The 22,384-nt window shown below is 44.3% G+C and overlaps 1 protein-coding gene across 1 annotated transcript in view; it reads left to right on the top strand.

The window, feature by feature from the left end:
• Positions 1-3,129: 3,129 nt before the first annotated feature.
• GALNT10 (polypeptide N-acetylgalactosaminyltransferase 10) overlaps positions 3,130-22,384 on the top strand; it is an 80,142-nt gene continuing 60,887 nt past the window's right edge. Inside the window, exon 1 of the mRNA XM_082291275.1 lies at positions 3,130-3,346. Within this exon, the coding sequence (XP_082147401.1) occupies positions 3,173-3,346 (174 nt within the window). The 5' untranslated portion in view covers positions 3,130-3,172. The remainder of the gene's footprint in view (positions 3,347-22,384) is intronic.

The raw sequence follows: 22,384 nt of genomic DNA, 5'->3' as shown, positions 1-22,384 counted from the left end.
AGATTGTTTTTCCTTTTTTCCTCCTGGCTAAAAATGAGATTTTCAGAAAAGAGGAAGCATCATCAGCATACAAACACAAACCAAAAAAGGAGCTGTCTTTCCCTGTGGGTGCAGCCATCTGACACAGGACAGTGTGGACACAGAGACCTGGATGGGAGCTCCCTAACTCCATCCCCCATAGTGGTAATGTGTATCTGCAGCATCTGGGAACCCAAGGAAAGAACCTAACAGGCTCTCGGGTGGTATTTTTCCCAATTTCCCCCTTGCAGATATGCCATCTCTCTGGCAGTGTTTTCTCCCCCCTAACCCATGCTGTGAGGCTGGCACAGCCACCAGGAGCATGGAAAGACAGCTCTTGTCTCACTTATGACCATTTAGCAGGAGAGGGGGGATACCATAACCGTTCAGCTCACTTGCAGGGATCCAAAGGACTCCCTGCTTTCCATCAGCCACCCCTGCAGAAGTTCCAAGGTCGAAATGCAGCCCTTCACATGAGTCAGTCCCTGCCCTGAGGAGCTGCAGTCGGAGCAGACCAGAAGGCAGGAGAACGCTGATTCCCTAAGTCTGTGCCATCTCGTCTCCGTGCTGTCATGCCATCTGTGGGCTTTATCCCAGGAACTCCTGTCACATCCACTCCCATTAGCATTTTTCAATGCTCTCCTGCCCTTTCCCAGCATCTGCTGACCAAGTCCCTCTGGTCAACCCTGCTCCTCATCCTTCATCAAGGCTTTTATTTTTCATGATGCTGTTACCCACTTTTGCTGTGCTCTGCCCTGCAGCAGCTCAGCACATGAGCTGCAAACCAGGCAACCCAGCTCACCAACAAAGAGAGTTTCCAGATGGGGATTGAGCTGCTATTAATTTATCCTATATTTATTTTGAAAAGATGCCGGGGGAAGGTACACCATTTCCCTTTCCAGTTAGAGGCTTAACAGCCACAGGCTTTCTCCTTTCTCAGAAATGTAAATCCATGTTTATTTTGCATGTACCCAATTAATCCCCAAGGCACTGCATCCAAGAGGCCAAAATCAGAGCTCTGTCTCCACCAAAACACTTCAGGAGAAAGAGGAGAGGGAGACATGCTCTACCTTTACTAGAAGAAACATCTATTTATTTGGGATCGAGGCAGCTGCGTGGAGTATAAATTACTTTAATTGGTAAGCCCAACAGGACTCACTCCCTCTTGAAGCAGAAAGGAAAGACCTGGAACATCCAGAGCGATCACTAAGGAGCAGCCAGACTTCAGCTCCTATGAGGCTCTTCAGAGGGTTTGATCATTCAGGATGCTCTCACATATACAAAATGCTAATCTACCTGCAGCACCAGCCATAATCTGGTCCCTGTTAAAACTTGTGCAACACTGCTGAAAACAATTTATGAAGCAAACATTTAATTTAGCGAGCAGGCTCACAATCCTAAATTTAAACATATGTCAAGCCAGCTAGTGGCTTTGTTTTAATTAACTCTCAAACTTTGTGGCTGTCATTTCTTTATATAAATGAGGATGTTCTGCCAAGGGCAGCCTGTAAGCCTGTGTGCATCCCTACGAAACCTCCTGCTATTTCACAGCCACTTTTCAAAGAGCTCTCGCAGAGGCAAGGGGATGTGGATGTTATTATAAGGGTCCATATGGCAGTACACTGGCACTGCAGTATTAAATCAGAGGTATTGTAGCTTTCCAGCCTGGATTCTCACAGTACCAGGTAATGTATATGTAGCTTTATTGTTGTACAATTTTAGTGGCTATGCATTATTCAAGAGCAGCCTAAGTCTCAGCACTGCCGGAGGTGATTCAGTGATGATAAAGGGAATACGCTTTGCTTTAAAGGCAGGAGTGAAGGGATTTCACGGGTCGGTATCTTCTCCACCCACGGAGAAACAATGGAAGCATTAACACTTCTGGTAAAGAAATCAGCTGGCGACAAATTCTCATCGATAATTAAAATGAAAGTACAAGCTGCCTTAACATGTAGTTAGACTTAGGAACTCTAACCTGCTCTCTAAATTAAATGCTTTCCTTGATAATTTGGCTCTCGCAGCAGGCACTGAAATCTGCTGGAAGATGCCATCTAGTGGGTTATGGAAGTTTATTTAAGTTTAAATCCACACTTGCTGGTGTGGGGCGAGGGTGGCAAGAGCTGCAAATGTTGGGGTGCATAATGGTTTCCGCAGACTTTTTGTTGTCGCTCTAGGAAATTAGATATTTCCCTGCGGGGGGGGGGGGGCTGCATTGGAAGAGAACTAATGTTTATTTTACCAGTGCCCAGCAGGGCACCGGATTGTCACAGCTTTGCTGTTGACACAGCCGAGCCTCACGGCTGTTGTGCTGGCAGAGCATCTTCCTGAGCGCCGGGGCTGCGCGCTCTTCACTGAGGAAACGGATCCGCTCCCCATTTTGGGGAAAGCTGCGCCGCCATTGTATTTTTTTCCTAAAAAGACCCCTCAAACACTATCCTGTGCCTCTAAATTATGTAGTTTACAGTATAGTTGAAACCACTTAATTGGTATCGGACTAAACAGCATTGTTTTTTAATGCGAACCACGGGCTGGGATGGATTTGGAGCGATCCTGAGCGTTGGTGCGGCCGCCGATGGCTCCTCCATCCACGGAGCGCTGCTGGCGACTGCCTCGTCCCCCGGTTGCCGTGTGTCCGTCAGGCGAGTTGCAGCCCTTTGGGGACCACCTGGACCCTTTGAGGAGCACTCACAGCCCTCCAGGCTGCTCTGCTTCCCCCAACCCAAGGCCCAGGTCCCATCTGAGGGCCCCCTCCCTTCGAAGGCGTTTGAAGCCAATGAACCACTTTGATTCCCCCCCACCGACGGCCGGTTCGAATCCCGCTCCCGCGGCGCCCGCCCAGACACCCCGCGGTGCCGCGGCCTCCCCGGAGCGCTGTTCTCAGGGAGTCATTAGCGGAGGGTCATTAGCAGAGGGTCATTAGCGGGAGCGGGGGCGGGGCCGGGCTCGGGGGCGGGGCCTCCCCGGGCGGTGGGCGGGGCCGCCGAGGCCACGCCCCCGAGGAGCGGAGCGGAAGTGCCGGAGTTGCCGCCCGGCGCCGCCGCCGCCGAGCGCGGGCGAAAGTTGCGCTCCGGGAGCGCGGCGGGGGCGGCCGGACCCTCACCCCCGGCTCCTCATCCCCATCCCGCTCCTCATCCCGCTCCCGGCAGCCGCTCCGATGCGGCGGAAGCAGAAGCGGCTGCTGCAGGCGGTGGGGCTGGCGCTGGCCGCCCTCGTCTTCTTGCCCAACGTGGGGCTCTGGTCCCTGTACCGCGAGCGGCAGCTGGAGGGCGGCGGCGCGGCCGGCGGGGACGGGGCGGCCGCCGTGGGGGCAGCGGCCGGAGAGGCGCCGGTGAGTGGCGGGGCTGGGGGCGCTGAGCGGCCCCGGGTGTGCGGCGGGTTGGGGGCGGTGGGAGCCGCTGGGTGAGTGTCGGGGGCGCTCCCGTGGGAGCCGCTGTCGCACGGGGCGTGTGCGGGGCTGGGCGCGACCGCTCCCCATCACAGAGGGGAGCTCGGCACGGGAGCGGGGCGAGAAGCGGCGGGAGCCCCCATAAGAGGAGGGGGCAAGGGAGGGAAGCCTGGGAGGGCTCCTGTGGTCCCCAGGAAGGAGCTGTTTTATGTGTCCTGTGCCTGCGTTGGAGGGGGAGCGCGAGTACTTTCTTGGCAATTCACGGGTGCGGGGACGGGAGGGTCTGCTTGCCTTTTTTTGGCTGAGCTTGGTAAGGGTATAAAGCAAGGTCTTTGCTTCTTTCGCCAAGGAGTGAGGAAGGGGAGCTTGTCCCATCTGTGCACAGAAAAGAACGGCAATTCCGTTTTCCAAGGGCGTGCTTCCGTGCCATTTCCCTTTACCTGTCTTGGAGGGGTGTGGGAAGCAAGCATCACCTGTTACTCTGCGTCCCCGCAGAGCTGAGGGCGAGAGAGTATCGGGTGGAGCTGGAGGATTATGTCAGTGGAGTGATGCTCCTTTGGGAAAAGAGAAGCGGATAACTCTTACTGAGAGGCAGAGGATGCCCGCTGGATACGTGGCCTGAGGATGTTGCAACACATGACTGCGTTCCTTTCTTGTCCCACTGGTATAGTAGTAAATTTAACAGCCAAACCTGTCTGTATAGTGTGTGAGTCAGGAAGGCAGGATCACCCAAATCAGTCGTTTGGAAGCACAGTTTAGCTGCACTTACTTTTGGCTCTGTAATTGCTTTGTCCCCTTCTGGGTTTAGCTTTGTACCATTAAGAATGATGGGGACTTGAAAGCTTGAAATGTCATTGTGAAACTATCAGTTCAGCTGCCACTCTAAAAGGCTCTGCTTGTTCAAAACCACTTAAAACTCTTAATTGCCTGAATCTTTCCCTCCTTGGAGACTTCCTGCTGTAACTGCACCGTAAAGGTGGAGAAACCTGCTGTGACAATTTCTGCTCTGAGGGAGAGAAGGCTCTCAAAGAGCTATAGTCAGACTGGGACTGAGCTCTTCTTTCCCCCAAGAAATGCTTTTCCGAATTCAAGCTTTTTAGTGTAAGTCTGGATATAACCATGCTCGTGTCCCATGCTTTTGGGGAAAGGGATCAGCTGTTGCCTGTCATAAAACATACATTTGTAGCACATCCTCAAATCTGCACAGAAGTCCTTTTGACGTGATCACACAGTGATCATTACATGCCTGGAGTTCCTGATGTTACTGCCTTATGGTTGTATTTCTGTGGGATGCAGGGAATCTGTTTTGCATGACTGGTAAAAATCAAGCCCTGCTCCATAGCTTCATGTGACGTGGCGTTAGGGCGAAATGAAGACCTTTGTAAAATCATGTATGCTCCAGAGGTAAAGAGGAGAAAGTTGGTAATTATTCTTAGGAAGCTTCAAAGTGACAAGTTGACTTTTATGGTTTTGGTCTACAAAAACTGTCCTTGTACCGTGGGGTTTGGGTAGGTGTAAGCCAGGCAGTACCTCTCTGCTGGTTTCTGTGTCCTTGCAGTGTTCTCGGTGTCCAGATATCCCGAGCTGCCCGTGTTGTACACAATGCCTACTCCATTTTTCTTTATGTCTCTGTAAAGTACGGCAGCTGTCAGTGAATTGAGATCTGCTTTTGTTTTGATGGTGTGTGGAGCTGGGCAGGAAACGCCTGTGCAGCTCGCAGAAAAATTTGCAATAAAACCTCTCTGCACTTGTGTAAATCAGAGTTGCTGGGTTTTAGGTTGAAGGCTTCATCTTCCAGTCTAATTAATGTGGAGTTATGGGCTGCAGGGGGTCTGTGAGTGAAGATATATTTGTGTCATGTGCTTATTTTTTGAAAGATTTGGCCCTGCAATGATAGCTCTAGTTACATTGAGCAAGGGAAAACATAGCCTAAAGGACAACAGGCTGTCTTGGTAAAAATAATTTCAGATGAAGTAGAATAAAAACAACTCAAATGTGATTTTGTTTTTCTGTTTAGTTGTGTGGGTTTGTTTTACTGTTGTCATAGAGGTATCTGCCAGCTGACTGCAGAGTTTTTTGGGCATCCTCACAATCAATGGTTCCAGCCTTCCTTCCTTGGTCCCGACAAGCATTCATGGGTTTTGTACTTAATAATCAACTTCCAGCTTGTAAATGAATATGCTGTTTGTCTGCTTGTTCCTGAAGCCATTTGAAAGAGCTGACTTCTTAATACAAAAACTCCAGATGATAGGAAAGAATATAATGAAAAAATACATTCAGAGCAGTCAGAAAAGATTTTCTTCTGTTTCTGGCTTTAATTTGCCTTTTTGTGCAGGCTAATCTTTGAATTGAGGACGTTTCCTATGTCCTACAGAATTGAGCTTTTCAATGAAATCTCTGTCCAGGCTCATTCTTTCTCTTTAAATGGTGTCTGCTGTTTCAGTCAGTAGTTTTATCCCTCAGAGAACAGCAAAAGGGGGAAAAAGGTTTTAAGACACAGCTGAATTAAAGCTGTAAAGCAATTCCTAGAACACTGAGTTGTGATGCTAAAATTTTGACGTTTGAAACCACCTAGGAGTTTTTGTTGTCTATCTGTGCTGCATATTACCTTCAGTAACATGGCAATATAGGTGATTTGGCTTTAATCAATCTTTCTAGTGCCTGAAACAAATGTGTCAGAAAATTAAGCAATCAGAAACCATGTAAATATATTCTAGGAAAGATTATTCTAAACGGTTTCTGCGGAAGTGCCTAGGCAGCTAATTGCTTCTGTATTTACATGTTCAGGGGAAACATCATGGTGGCTGAAAATAGTGTATTGCTTTAATAAGAAGGGTGAGGTCTCTGCTCTTTCCTTCTGCCTTTAGGTTTGTTCTTTTGCAGCTCTGTGGGTGCTTCTTGCCTCACAGAGGAGAGAGGGAGAGAAGTCATCAAGGTCTTGGCCTCAAGGTCGTGCGGCAGATCTCCTTAGAAAAGCTGAAGCTTTGAGTTAGTCCTCACTTAACTGCTCTGTGCTCAGAAGTGGCCTCTGTCACTGTGTACAGTGGCTCAGCAGACGAGATGGTCTGGGAAGTCCTTTTCTCGTGGGGCGTGTAACAGGTCTGGCTTTAAATGGGGATGGTGACATCGTGGTACTGAAGTGTTTCTGCTGACGGCTTAGAAGCTGCTTTGACTTCATGACTGTTCTATTTGCTCACCACTATGTGAATCTCGGTGTGCTCGCAGAATGCAGATTGGCTTTTCTGTAGATTCATCTTTTTCTTTTTTTAACAACTATTCAATAAGTAAAAACATACAATCTGTGGGTGTGGGGGTAGGAAGAAGCAAAAGGAATGCTATTCCTTTTGTCTCTTGGATCTCTGCTGTCTGCCTCAGAGGCTGCCGAGCATCCTCAGCCAAAATGTTTAATTGATGTGGATGTAGCTGTGCAGTGTGTAAACCGAGGATGGCTTAGGCTGGTGGTTTATGCTTGGGCTAAGTATTTATGCTTGGGCTAATGCAAGTATTTACGTGGCTTCCAGTGCTCTGCAGAGCTGCTGCTCTGCACCTCTGTGGTCAGGCTGGAGATCCGCACTCTGTGTGAAACCTGCTGTTCTGGGAATGTGTCATTTGAGCTCGGAGAGATACTAAGCTTGAAGGTTTTTCTTTGAATTGCTGGCTAAAAGCACTGTAGCAAATTAGCTGCCTTTTGTGGCAGTGCGTTTTTATCTGATATGATGAATGCTTTATGGAGTCGCCCTGTAGCTTGTTGTAGCAGTAATTTGTGCTCTATAAATTAACTCGGGAGCATGATGGAAGTGTATAAATCACATTGGTGATTGTGTGGTGCCCTCTGCTGCCGGCCGGCTGGAGTGATGTGGGGTACACCCTCCTGCTGCTTTCTTGGCAATGAGAGACCAACTGCAAACTTGGGATTGAAAAATGGCTTGGGAGGATGCTGCTGTTGGAAAGTTTGGGATGATAAACTTTAGCTTTGAGCCTAAGGCGTCCAGCCAGCATTGCTGAAAATGCAGCCCTGGTGATGATCTGAGTGGGGAGCGATGCTGCTCTGCCTTCCAGGCTGCTGCTGCTGGTGTCTTTCTCAGCTCGGGAAGGGGATGGGCTTTGCTGGTCTGACCTGGAGGAAGCTGGGACATTGTCAAGGTTTGTCAGTGTCATGATGTGGTTGGCAGAAGCTAGTAAGGAAGAGGGTGTTTGTCAGGTGACAGACTCACTGCTGCCAGGGCTGGGGAGGGAGGAGAAGGGCTTGGGAAAAGTTAGAGGAAAAGCTTTTCTGCTCTCTGCCAGCCAGGGGGAAGTAGGACAACCAGCTTGCTGTACTTGACAGGCAGATTCCTCTGGCAGGTAGACTGGTTGTGTCCTAGACCTTGCCGCTGCTCCTGTCTGGGGCCTGGCTCCTCACAGACCTCTTGGACACTGCTGTGTTGGCAGCTGTGTTTGCCAGGCACTCATCAGCTGATGTAAAGGGAAACTTTGAAAAGCTTATTTTTGTAAGTGTAGTGTAAAACAATTGGCATCTAAGTACTGACGTGCAAGTGCTACAGCTGAACAAGCCTGTTTTAATTTAAGAGTGACTGATTCCCAATGTGGGCTACTCTGAAGTTTATCACTTCAGTGCACTTGTGAAACATGCAGGGTTTCCAGAGCTAGGTAAGTGTGTCCTGCACTCTTGATTGGCAAGGTGAGTTGAAGTGAAGTGTCTAAACCATCTCACAGCTGTAAAGTGCAAAGTAAAATCTGAAAATACGTTCTTAAAGAAACTGGAGTTTTCAGTGGCCTTTACTCAAGGTCTCATTGTGGTTGTCTTCACTGTAATGGCAACACAGAGCTGAATGAACAAATGGGCTGTATTGTAGGTCTCCTGTGCTGTGTGAAAGTAAAAGGTTTATTATATTTTCTGTTCTTCATCGTCAAGCAGGTCCTTCTGTTACTGGAAGAGTTGTTCTGTTTCACTGTTCAAATGTGCTCCACATGCTGCAGTGGTGACCTTTCTTCATGGAAGGAAGATTTCTATTGCAAAGCTTTTTGGCTCCTGGCATCTGGACTACACTTTAGGTTACTGGTGAAAACCATAATCATGTGGTGATCTCCAGAGCGGTTTTTTTCCTGTAAGAGTATGAATCAAACTGATTTAAGAGCAACCACAATTACAAATTTCCTGGCAGATAACTGCCAGGTATTTGACTTTAAGAGGACTGAAAAACTAACAGGAAGTTACTTATTACCAGTGAGGAGGGTTGGTAAAATTAGGCAGAAGAATGTTATCAACCGGACTTTGTTATACAGTGTCACTTTCCACTCCCTGTTTGAATACAGTACAGGCGTCACTCGAGAAAGATGAAGACCTGCAGTTTACCTTACTGTCACTCTGTATTTGCTTCCTTGTGGAGCCAGCTGTAACCTGGCGTACACTGTGTAGGAACAGACCCTGTCTAACTTTGAGGAAATTGTATCCAGGTGTTAAAACAAATCTGCATGCTGCTCCTGTTTTTTTGCAGCCTTTTCCTGTGCCAGGTGACACAGGCAGGCAGCCTTCAGCTTCCTTCTGGGAAGTACGGAGCTGCTGGGGTGCATTCGGAGTTGGTAGGAGGGATTCTGCTGCGTGCTGGAAATATCAGTAGGAGAAAAATTGTGCTGCAGGAATTTGTTTTGATTCCCTATGAAAGCAGCCATTTCAACCTGTGAGCTTGTTTTCCTGTGGGTTTTAGTGGAGCTGTCGGTGGTAGGTTTTTATGGAGTGCACCTCAACCGGAGTGCAGTGTGCTGAGTTCCCTGGCACTTCAGCATGGAGTAAATGCTCGTGTAAACAAAGCTGCTGTGGTATTTGCCATCAGAGGACACTCTCTTTCTCTAGTGTCCATCATGCTTCATGCCTCCATCCTGTTAACTGTGGAGTAACCTGAGTTAACAGTGCTTTTATTCAATAGTAGCATGAATAATGCACAATTCTGTGTACACCCAGAGAGAGAGGTGGCTGCGGTGACTTTGTGCATATGAAATTTTTTAAAAGTAATAGGTCCCCCAAGTCAAGTGACCTGAGTGTATTTGTAGATTTTTTTTTTTCTGGATCACCTAATCTAGAAAGCTGGAAAGGCTGAATGGAGTAAGAACTGTCTGCTGTGATAGGATACACTGTGATGGCAAGCAGACATTAATGATTATTTTAATAGTCATTCATTTAAATATTATTTAAATGTTGCTTCAATCAGACTGAGCTAGATTGGGAATAGTTACCTTCTGTTAATTTAGTTTGCTCTCTGTTCCTGTTCTGGAATCAAATCAGGAATAGCCTTTCTGCCTGACATTTGCACTTCATCTTAACCTGATCTCTTGTCCCTGGACAGAAGGGTTTTGGTCAGTCCTAGTTCAGTTTGGCCACTTGCATATTCCTTCTAGATACAGCTTGGCCTGGGATTCTTCTGCTTCTAGAGAGTTGTATAAAAGACATTCTATCTTGCCTTCAGGGCCCAGATTGTTTGCAGAACCAAAAGCTGTCGGTGGGGATTTTTAGCAGTTCAGGGATAGTGTGAATCTGTTTATCATGTTTCACAGACTCCTGAACAAATTCTGGTGCCTGAGTCACTTTCAAGAGTGTAGCAGTGTGATGCTTAATTTCCAAATCCAGGGATAATAGCCCCCACTTTCTAATTTTAAAACTTCATGTTCTGCTTTCAGGCTGCCTTTTGTCTTGGTGGTGGTGAAAAAACTTTCATATTCTCTGTTATCTCTTGAAGAGTCTGCTTGTGGTTTTCCCTTCAGGTCATGACTTCTTACAGCTCAGGGATCCAGTAAGTGCTACTGGTCTTGTTTTATTCAACATGAAGCCTGGCCTCTCAGTGGCAATGGTATCTTTTCTATCAGTGTAACCAACACCCGTGGTGGTATTTCCTGCATTTCTGTTATCCTGGATGGGTGACGGATAGGCAACAAGGAATGGAGTGTTTATCTACACAGCTTTGTTAAGAATATAAGTAGTAGTGGATATCAAATTATGGCTGACTTGTCAGACTCTGCCTCTTTTGTTAGATTTACAGGGTCTGGCAAACGATTGGGGAAAGCTACAGATCAGTAAATCAATACAAACACAAAGAGTTGCCAGGCAGCCCTCCTTTTCAAATGCCTGGGTAGAAGAGTAACTTCTACTGTGTCTGAGATCTGCTGGCAGCTCTGCACCCCCTAAAATACAAGAAATGGGTTGTTTGACATGTCTCCTTATTGTTCCTTGTATAAACTTGATAAAGCTTTAACTTGCAGCTTCAAAGAAGGGAGGTCTACCAGTTTTTGGTCCTTAAACTTGCTTTTCTTTCTAAATAATGACCTCTCTTCTCTGCCCTTTTGCAGTTCCTCCATTTTCTCTAATCTTAGCTCTAGGTAATAAGGGAGCTCCCTAGAGCATAGATCTCTAATTAAGGCTTTTTAACCACAGTTACAATGGAGCGTCAGCAGTGCTCTGGTGTGGCCAATACCCAAGGGAGAAACTTGCTTCAGTAGGAAAGCTGTTGATGTTATTACAACCAAAGTCTCTCCTATCCCACTCACAGAGTTTCCTCTGATGTTGCTTCAAGCCTTCCCACTTCGCTAAGTTACCTTTCTAAGGCTGATGACCATTAATGGCGTGTCTTCTGTAGCTCACAAGAATAAAAAGGTTTTATTTAGTCCGCCTGTCATTTTGTGGAAACACAGGCTGCCAGCTACTGCAAATCATGTCCCTCACAAGTACATTCAGAGAACTTGAGGATTTAAAATGGAAACCCTGTTTTGAGCAAACTCGTGTAACTCATGTGGATATTTTGATTCTTTCCTTGGCCAGAAATAGAAAGCAAAGGAAGGGAAGGAGGATGGAGTCTACGAAGGCTTGACTGTGTTGTGCTGCCCAGCTTGGTGGTGAAGTTCACTCTTAATGTCACCAAGCAAGGTGACTGTGTCTTCCAGTCTCGACTTCATATTAATTTTTCAGCTTGAATACTTTTTTCCTTCACAATTAGCGCAAGTAGCAGAAAGCAACTTCTAAAAGCTGTCTTTCAAAACAGTGAATGCTGACATCCTTCCCTGTTAGGCTGCGAATTGCTTCTGCCCAGAGGTAACTAATTTCTGATCAAAGCATCTCCCCTCACCACTAATGTGTATTTCTCGTGTGTATGCCATGTGTAGCTGATCTAGCAGTGACCTGACACCTGTCCCTGATGTAGCTTTCAAAGAGAGAACTTGTCCTGTTCTTCGTGGTTGCAGATCACAAGGTGACTGCTGAAGTGAAACTTCCAAAAGTCATGTCAGACCATTTTTTAAAATACACAGAAAATGCAGCTGTTTACTGAAATAATGACCAGCAAAGGGGTTAAATTTCAAACAAAAAGAACTCACATCTTTAACTGGGATGCCTGTAAATGAAGCCTGTCTTCCTGCTGTAGAGCTATTTGGTCATAAAAATAACGAATTCACAGAATAACAGTAGATCAGTCTGTCTCCTGAAAGAATTTTAATTTTTTGGATGCATGAAATGTTCTTGTTTGAATACTGTCCCTTTCAAAAAATCTGATTAGATTGCGTTTTGTCTTTGTTAGTCAAGGTCTTGTGATGTTTTGGGGCTTTACCAGATCTTATCTGGAAACACTTGTCAGCTGTCCCTCCTCCACACAGAGCTGCCTTGCTTCAGCCCTCCTGAACAACTGTTTGGTTGGTTTTTTTTTTACAAGCTTAAGTTACTATGAAAAGTTCTGCTCTGCTTGATCCCTAAAGCCTGAAATCCTTTGCTTGCAGCTATGTGTGCAAGCTAAGGTGACTTTTCAGGGGAAAGTCATTTTGTTCTCTGTCTGCTTATGATTATTCGCAAGATCTAGTATTTAAAACCCCTCGTAGCCAGTCCTGTTTTGTCAGTGGAAGATCACATTGGCTTGTTTTTCTGTAAGTTACCTTTATTGTGTTCAGATTCATTTGGGAGGTTACTTTTACCTAGTTGATCACACTAGCAAGGAAACAATCTTTCTCAATGATGGCAAAGAGGTAGTTTGTTTTTTTCTTTATTGAGCTTCCCTAACATTTCTCAGTCTTCACATGAGGTCCAAAGAAGAAATGTTCACAGGGACTAGTAAGTATGAGCTGTTTCTTAATAAATAAATAAAACAGGTGAAGCAGAGTTTGAGTGTTCTTAACACTTAGACTAAAGTTTTCAAAGATGTCTTAGGGTATGATGTTCCTTTGAAAAACAAGAATCTTGGTGACTTTGATCTAGGGTATGATATAAAAATAACCACAACCAGGACTGGTATCCCATAAGATTTTTTTTGTTTGTTTGTTTTCTGGGGCTTTTTATAACATTTTTAAAAGAGTAAGCAGCTCCTTCACTTCTGCTCAGACTGACTTTAATCTTAACTATGCTTGCTTGGAAGTGGCTCTCTTTAGAGACTGTGCTTTCAACTCAGATAAAGAGACTGTACTTTCTACTCGTATAAATGCAAGCAAAATATATTCCATCACTGAAGAAAATCAGAACCTAGATAAATACAGACATAATGATGTTGTAAAAGGCTTTCATTGGGCAAGTAAGTAATTTTCTGTAAGTAATTTTCTGTAACATTACAGAAGGTCACTTAAATTTAGCCTGTCGGTCCACGTTAGCCACTATGTAATGGGCTTATTCAGGATCTCAAAAAGAAGTGAACCCTGTGATTATCTTCTGTCTTCTCATTTATCTCCCAGGTGGCCTGTTGGCAGTGTTTTGTGTGTGATAGCCAAGAAGGAATAATTCTTTGTTTTCCACTCCTGTGCGTGTTGATTTTGCTGATCCACCAAATACACTCTGGGCTGCCACTTCCCTTTGATTCTCAGGCTGTGCCTTACTGTGTCAGAAATATTTAAAACTCCTATGGATATCTTGCTGCTGCATGTTGCCTATTTTTTTTTTTTTTTGTATGTGTGTGGCTGTTTTGGAAACTGATCCAAGGTACTAATTTAGCCTGGAAGAAAAAAAAGTCTCCCTTTAGAAAACCAGCATCTGCTCACAGGTCTTATTTGCAGCAGTGAAGAAGTTATATTGGTACAGTTAATGTGTTTGGAGTGAGATTTCTCAAAATAACTTTGCTTGCTTGGTACTGAGGGCATGGATGTAAACTGCAAAAATTTCTGCAAAGTACTGGAAGACCTGGGATTTTGATGTAGAAACTGGCAGATGTATATCTGGCTATGTGTATGGAGACCAGAGAACTATCTAGGTTATCATTGTTGCTGTTGCAGCTGATTTTTGGAAATGTGATTCTTGACCAATTGTGCCCCAGGTTGTTTCTGATCTTCAGATGTGAATTGTGTGCTCTGCTAATGGGGATGTGGAAGATTGGAAAAGCCTTATCTGTGACGCGTGAAGGTCCTACTTGTGTTGTCCTTGATTTTGATTGCTTCAGAGAATCTGTGTATAAAAGATAACAAGTGTTCATTCATTGTACTGTCATATTTTCTGCAAATAGGAACTTGGGCCTCCTGATTACAGGAAAAGAGTCCTTGGCAAGGCAATTACAAACTAACAAGAAAGTGTCTTGAACCTCAGTCTGTGCCAACAGCCCTTTCTGTGCATCTTGGCCAAAGCTGTTACCAGCATAAACTAATACTGGTCACCATGGGTGAAAAGCCTAAGCTGTGGAAACAACTGCTGGTTTGTGGCTTTTCAAGTGCTGATATTTTTATAATAAGAGGCTGCTCCTGATAGAAATGCATCTGAGAAGCTGTGAATTGACATATGTGAGCAGAGAGCACTGGCATTGCTGATAAATTAGCTGGGAATTGTCAGTTGTGTAAAAACTCAAATATTGGCTTAACCTGAAAATGTGAAATTAAATAGAAAAGAACAGATTTTCTCTCTGGATACTTGAAAACAATAACAAGTCATGTGAAAACTCGTGTTAGAAATTATTTCTAGAGGGTATGAGTTTTCAAGCCTAATGCGGTGAAGTCTATTTTTACAGTCCTTGAAAACAAAACCTGACAGACCATATTTGCCAGCACTTATATTGCTTTGGTGACAGTGCTTCTTTTTAGAGAATGCCAGAGGAAATACTCTGTGCTGCAGCATATGTCAGTGATTAGTGGACCAGTGCTGCAGGATGAAGTGGAAGAAATATGGTTGTGTGAAGAAAAAGCTGAATGGACAGAACGTGAGAAATGTAGCGGTTTATGGGTTGGGTTTAGGGTAGGAATGGAAAATAGTTATTTTTAGGGATATCTGTATGTAGCTGACATGCTGTGTTCCAAATCATTGGGGTTTAACTGCGAGGATGACTGGTGCCTTTCTCTGTGTGTTCCCCTTAATTTCTTCTTCATGTAGAAAGCTGTTTTCACTTTGAACCGATCACTGTTTGTATTATGCAGGTGTTACCTAATGCAGGTATTTGTATGCTCAGGGTCACCTGAAGACCTCAGGAAGTGAGAGACTTTGGTACCCAACTCTTTTTATGAATTTGTGAGTTTAAGGGCTGAGGCAGAGAATCATCCTCAGAAACCAGCTAAGTCTCTCCAGACCTGACTTCCTGGGTCCAGAATTCTTACCAGTCAAGCCCAGGAGGTGTGTGCTCACATTTTTGTTCGCGGTAGCATTTGCCATTTCCTTCTCCCCCCAGAGCCATCCTTGGCATCGGCCACCTTATGAAGGATGCTGAGGTCAGAGCACAGCTCTTGGCCCCAAGTTCTGCACAAGCCATGTGGGACTCGGGGTACTTGTGTTCAAAGTCCTGGAGTGGAGGGAAGAGGAGGAGGAGGATGGAGCCCTGCTACCCTCCTCAAGGATCACTGACAGCTTTTACTCGAGAGCTGCAGTGCAGCAGCTACAGCCCTCAGTTGACTCTGCCTCCCTGCTTTGACCATGCAAAATAACAGATACCTGTGTTGTCTGCAGGCACCAAAGCTGCAAACAGGTACGAGTGATTCATGTGCAGTATGGAGCACCATTGTACTTAAGCCATGTACAAGGACCTGGAGAAATCAGGTCAAAAACCTGTCATACCTGCTTATTCTAAATGCGATCCTGAAAGTGCCCACAGACCTCACTCAAGGACACAGACCCCGCTGTGGGAAGCACAAAGCTGGAAGTTGAGCTGCAAGATGCACAGCCTTGTGGTTTTTAAATTTCTTGTATATTTAGCCCTTGACATCACAGGTTAGTCATCAGTCAAGTGCTGTAAAAATGTTCTGCTGCCTCACCCCGTTTTTCGTATCGCGTCACTTACGTTGGAGTGCTCCAAAATTTTTGCTGTTCAACATAAATGGGAGAGAAATTAAAATGCCCTCTTCCCTTTATCATAACTGATGCCTGTACTTGAACTTTGCCAGTATTGTTTATGAAAACTGCTTGTTTTCCTCTCTGAAATGTTTTTGTCAGAGCAGCTCAATACAACTTGGATTAGGGGAAGTCGGAAGAGAATCTCTGAAAACTAGAAAATGGATAGATTAGACTCCTACATAGAATTACCCAGCTGGTATCAAAATTAGACTGCTACTGCAAAGTAGACATTTGGCTATTAATAATTAAAGAAATAATGCAAGAAGCCAAGCAATATTCAGTTAAATGCAGGTTATAAAATAACTGTTCTGAGCTCACTACACCTGTGACTTACCTGACTTAGACTTTTTTTTTTGCAGAGTTTTCCCTCATATTAAAGAGTTTTTAAAGCTATTTCAGGTCTGGTTTTTGCTACCCTGTAAAGTTCTTGCTTTTGAGTAACTTTTGAGATAATTGGAAAAACAGAATTAAATTATTTGGGCCCTTTAGGAAAAAGTGAAAGCTTCATGAGGTTTGATTTGTATTTCTATAGCACACAGGAGGCCTAGTCAGAAGTCTTCAAGGAAGAAGTAAAACACCCAAAGGCAGACTGCTTCCCATAAAGTAACCCAAACTGGAACTATATATTTATTTTTCTTTCCTGAAGTTGCTCTGTAGAAAGTGTCTTAAAAAATAGATTGTTGGTGGTACTTGTACCAAAAAAGGGAGCTTCTCAGCAGTGCAATAATTAGATTTTGTCCTGTGTCACCAGTACTGCACGGATTTCTGAAAGGGACATCTGGGTTTTCACTGGTGACTGAACCCAGTGTTTAAAGGTCTTGGTGTTTTCAGTCTGATGTGTGGTGTCTCTCAGTTCTTTAATTGCTTCATACTTGAATCTGCTGGCTCAGGCATGAGATTTATGGATCCAGTTTCCTCTTTGTTAGTTTGTCAGAGCTGTGAAAGGAACTGACTTTGAAACCTTGATCGTAGTTAATCTTTTTGTTTCCTTACAACTGTTAAAGATCTAAACATTTTAGAGGAGCACCAGCTTACCTCATTTGTGTGTCAGAGCTTCACAGTGACAGGGTGTCTCCTGCAAAATGTTTTCAAGCTCCTGGAAGTTGGATCCATTTGTAATGGATTCACGTGGTCTCTGTGTCTGCAGATGCACTCTGGGGTTTTTTCCTCTTCTGCTGGAGGGCTGTTGAAAGCTGTGGCTCTTGGTGAAGTGTTGTGATGTTACTGTGAACTTCTTCATCAACTGCAGCGATCTCTGCTCAGGAGGTGGAAGAGAATACCAAAGGAAGTTTCCTTCCATCCTACTCAGGAACTTTGTCAGCTTAACATGAATGAGTTTGGTGCTCAGTGCTGCTGGATTCTGCAGTTATGATTCTGCTCTGGCTTCCTAAACAAGAGCAGCGTGTAACACATCACTGTTCAGGGCGTGTGCAACCTGCCCTGGTTCTGTGCTGTCTGCAGTCAGCAAGAAGGGTCAGGATTTAAATAACGAGATCAGTTTGTGCACCTGGATCTTGTTTGAAATCACAGGGTGAAAAGCTCCTAAAGCCTCTAAAACCTCTCAGTGGCTCCTCAAAAGAGGAAACTGGTTGGCAGAGGAGAGCCTGAAATTGGATTGGTTATAGAGTACTCTTAAAATTTAATGAAATGTAATCCGAGGTTTTAATTGCATGTCTGGGCTTATGCATTTAATGTTGACCTTAGCAATTCTGCTTAGTACCTAATGGGGCTGAACTCTTTGTGTAACAGTGAACCTCCTCCAAAAGATCTTAAGATTAAGAAACACTTGAAAAAGCAGGAAGGGAGAGGCAGCAGTTGCAAAGATACCACCTGGTTTCTTGAAGCTCCTTAAGTTTTGAGCGTCCTTTGTGGTTCAAAGTAATCTTGGCTTTAGTTTGTTATGAAAGTTTCCTCCTTCCTGGTCTGCAGAATGGCTTAGGCGATCTATGGCGAGTGTGTAAGAGATTTCTGTGATCTGCAGCCAGAACAGTGGAAGCATCAAACAGGCTCTTTAGCAAACATACTGCAGAACAGCTTTCCAGAGGGGTTTAGACGTGTCCATTCCTCCATCTTCTCCTCAGGCAGCATCCTAATCCCAAATGCAGCGGGCAGAGTGGGCTGCAATGGGCAAACACTTGGCACTAACCCTAGGAAAGCTTATGGGCACTAGTACTAGAAGCTGGCATCCTGGATCTGACACAGTGCTTGACATAACTCTTAATGTGTGTTAATGGAATTGCCTGAGCGGCCTTAGTTGTTTCATTGTGGAGTCAGCAAGATGGATGTTTCAAGTCTGTGGTGTTGAATATTTGTTCCCAAGGCTCCCACCCAGTTCCAGCGTGGGACGGTGTTCTAGCTCAGCAGCTTAATGTGAAGTTGATGCAGGAGGTGGTTGCACTAAAGCAGCACTCTGAGGTGATGATTGTGTGTCCTCTCTCTTGCTTTCATGCATCAGAATAGCTCTGGTTTCTCTCCTGGTCTACAGCTTGAAAGGAAATGTCTGTCATGTAAACATTTTTGTGTGTATGTAACAAACTGTAAACACTGAGGTGTTTCGGTGTCGTACAGTGTGAGGCACCATCTCTAAACAGTGGCACTGGTTGGATGGGCAGCTTTCAGAAAGAGAAAGGTGTCTCTGCTGTAACTTTTGCTGCTCCATCCATTTCTGTGATCATTTCTATTGCTAGAAGGGGACGGGCTGTACTTTGGAAAGGTTATAGTTGAAAGAAGTTACAAACCAGCACCCCAGCGGGGTATAATCCCCTCCAAGTAATCTCTTGGGAACGTACGTACTTGATAAGGCATTTCAAGACATAAGCCTTCTCTAAAGAGTAAAGGAAAGTTCATTGGTACCCAGACAAAGACCCTTTGGCCATCTGGACTTGACTTCTGTCATCTGCTCTTGCTCATGGGTGAGGAAGTGCTGTCTGAGCTGGGCATATAAGGTGCTATGCACCTTAAGCTCCCTTGACCTAATTCACTTGCTTTTTGCTGGAGCGTGGATTAGCAGTGGCTTGCTGGTGCAAAAGTAAGCAGCAGTTAATTCTTGTAAGTCAAGTCCTGTATGACTGATTTGGGTGATGCCATCTTTGTGGGAAAAACAGGGCAAACTCCTCAGATGAAATGGTAAAAGAATGGCAGGGGTGATCCTGGAGGCGAATACTGACACAGCAGGCAAGTTGTGTGTTCAGGTTTGGATGATGCTGGCTACTTTTGACTGCTGCTTTCCCTTTCTAAGTCATGACTGATCTCAGCTCAGCCAGAACAGGCTTCCTTGGAGGCCTTAACACATTCCACAGGATTCCAGATTGTTCTGAAAATGCTTTCTAAATGCTCTCTTAATTAAACTTTCTCTAAGTCAGAATTAAGGTATTAAAATGTTCCAGGCATTTTCTAGAAGTCTTTTGAAAGCTGGCTGTACATTCCTTTCAAAGTTGATCTACTGCCTGTTTTGAGTTACAAAGTAATATTGTGCTGCTTGTGGGTTACAGATAAGGTCAAATAAACAGATGATTAGGGTTTTTTGCAGCAGTTTGCCTTTTTGTGAACTGACACTGCTATTAAGTCACTCTTCAGGATTTTGCAATTGTGTAGTTGTGGTTCTTTAGCTTCATGTTTCTGGGAGGGCACTTCCAAAATCCCTGGGTATGTCAGAGCAGGTAGTGCTGGATAAGACAATAAACTAACATCCATCTAAAATGCTTTTGTTTTGTTTTGCAGAACCCCGTTCTAAAAGACTCGATGATCATAGATGATAGATTTTGTATTATATAGAAAAATTGCACTGTGTGGCAAGTTTTCTCACCCAGCTGTGGTGCTGCAAGTCTTCAATGTGCTGCTGAGGTGATCTGAAGGTGACAAGTGCCAAAGAAAGAAGTTGTGCTGTCCTGGCTCCGTCCCTGCCAAGCTCTGTGAGAAGGGGTGGTTCTCTGCCATCAAAATAGTGGTTAGAGCCTCAAAGCCAAACCCTGTCCTGACTTCAGATCCATGTACTGACATGGATTGAGTGCTGCTGTTCTGGGTTTTAATTAGGCTTTTAGTGTTTTAAAGGCGCACTGCGACTAGAAGTATTCTGTGTATCAAATTGAAAAGGCTGTTTGTTGGAGGGAAGTGGATTTCTGTAGCAGTAAAGTGGAGTTCTTAGCTTAAAATACCTGTTTGTAAGAGAGCTCTTGTTCTGCTTCCTTTGCATATCCAAGTTCTGCTTAGATTATGTTCTTCCTTGCATTTTGCTGGTAGTTTAGAGGAGCTTCAGTGGAGTTGTCACCTTTTCCTGTTGAGTGCAGTTAACTTCTGCAAGATGATGATAATCACTGTCCCCTTCACTCAGCCAGTGTTAGGAAAGCTTGACTGCTGGTTCCAAGATAAAGTCAGTGCACAGGTGTCTTTCTGAGCTTGCAGTTGGCTTTGGCATTTTGCTGCTCAGCTCTATGAAGTTGCAAAAGGTTTTTAAAAAAAAGTTAAATCAATACCTTGTCAGTTTATGTTGCTTCTGCTGTGGCCCATGAGCAGCTGTGAAAGAGCTGATAAAGTTGATGTTCCAATTCTGACTGGAATTTGGAAGAGCATGTCACGTTAGAACTTGGCCTGAAAACAAATGTGTGGGTATAGAGAGCCCTGTTGTCATGTACATCATCCCAAAATCTTTTACAGTGAGCGAAATGTTAATTGTTTTCCGATTGCTCTGCAATCTTCTGGTGTATCAAAAGCTGTGTAATTATCTTTCCTTATTAAAGGTTCAGCAGTGGGAATGGATGACTGTGTCCATATTTGCTGTGCAATTACTGTTAAGTAATGGGAAAGCCTGCTGAGGGGTCAGTCAGCAAAAGCATTACTGGGAAACTACGCAACTATGGAGCACTTGGAAGGAGAAGAGAAATATTTAAGTGTCCTTTGTGTTCTGAAAGAAGGATGGGAGGCAGCTCTTACAAACTTTGCACTGAGATCATAGTCTAAGCAGTGAAGGCAGTGAGTGCATTAATCCATGAGGCTGAGAAAAATGTTTCTTTTCCTAAGATAACAAACTCTGACAGGGCTGTTTATCTCCCTTAAGTTTCCCAGGAGGTATGAACGCAAAATATGTTGTGCTCAGCCTCTCCTATCACTGTGCTAGATAATTTCTTTGTAAAACATCTTACCCAGAGAGGTCAGGTTTTTAGCACAAGCCTTGCTCCTCTGTTCCTGCTCTGGTTTTGAGTGTTTTGCAGATGTGCCTGGTTTGTGAGAGCTGCTCTCTCCAGGGCAGCAGAGGTAAAATGGAGTTTAGAGCTGCTTGCATTTAAGACAAAGCAGCATCACAGCTGTGTGAACAGTTGCTGCTCTCTGACCCACAAAGCAATTCCAGTTATTGGGAAGATGCAGTTTTTGGGGAAGGTTTACACAGTTTTTGGACCACTTCACTGCAATCTGAAGCACCAGTTGTGTGTTTGTTTAGAGGATTTCCATTTGTAGTTCATCACTCTCCCAGTGCTCTTGCTCTGGATCTGGCTGGTGGAGTGTCCTTAGGGATGAGAAACTCTGGTCACAAAGTTGTGCTGAACATTTGCTATTGAAATTGAACATTTTTGCCTGCCTGTAGCACAAGTTGTTTGAGCTGGCTTCAGCCTTTCCATTCAGGAATGCCTGTTTGGGCCATAGGAACAGCAGCTCAAGAACCTTTGCAGCAGGAAAATCCTCTCACCTTGTTTGAATGGCTTTCATTCAGAGGGAATGGAAGACCTGGATCAAAATTGAGTTCCTGACTGATTTAAAATCCCGGCTTTCATGTACTTCATTTGAAGCAGTAAGCCACTGTTTATTTGAGATGAAGTTTAAATTTAAAACCTGCAAGGTAAATTACTTGGGAAGGGATGTCTTTTCATGCACCCATAATGGTGATAAGCTTAATAAACAATTGCAGGAAACTCTTATTTCTGGGGGAGAAGCCAAGGGAGGTATTTTAGCCATGGCACTTTTATGATAACTTCTGGAGCTTACTCCTCTTACAAGAAAGATTATGGATGTTTGACTGGTACAATCAAAACCAGCTGGATTTGGGGAATTTTAAGGGGTTGTTTTTTAAAGCATTTTTATAAAAACCCAAGAAGTCCAATTAGTAGAATTCAATTCATAGGAGTTTAAAAATTAATGGTAACTTACCTTATGAAATATTGATCACTTGAGACTAAACTAAGAGCAGACATATGGTTTTGATTTCTTTTTTTTTTCCTTTAAACACTGGCACGGTACTAAGGCCAGACAACTTTATTTTCCTGATGCATTATAACCAGCTGCAGATGTTTTAGATGTTATCGCTTCTAAATGGGCTCTGACAAATGTCTCCTGGAAGCCAGCAGCTCTAAATATTATATGCACTGTATTCCGAGGAAATGTTGAAAATAAAGTTTTAGGAATTAAATGTTCAGTGTCTGAATGAAGAAAATTTACTTTCTGCCTTTCTCAGGGGGATTTGCTAGCTGAAAACATTCTTTTGTGAGACAGGCACAGATGTTAGTCAAGACACATGTGGAGACTGAAATATTGCCACAGATGGTCTTGCATGGTGTAATTTACTGGCCCTCTATTGCTAATACTGGAAGGTGGACACTCGAAAAGGTACTTTGACATACAACTAAATGCTGACCTGGAATTTTTAACAGGTGCACTACTATTCAGCATTAAGGCAAAAAAGAATTTGAAGTATTTATCAAAACATATGGAAACGTTGTGTTTTGTGCATC

Source organism: Coloeus monedula (genome assembly GCF_965178545.1).
Source record: "Coloeus monedula genome assembly, chromosome: 15".
Classification (NCBI taxonomy): Eukaryota; Metazoa; Chordata; class Aves; order Passeriformes; family Corvidae; genus Coloeus; species Coloeus monedula.
The sequence above is the reverse complement of the archived record's forward strand: the minus strand, read 5'-3'. Positions and strand labels throughout refer to the sequence as shown.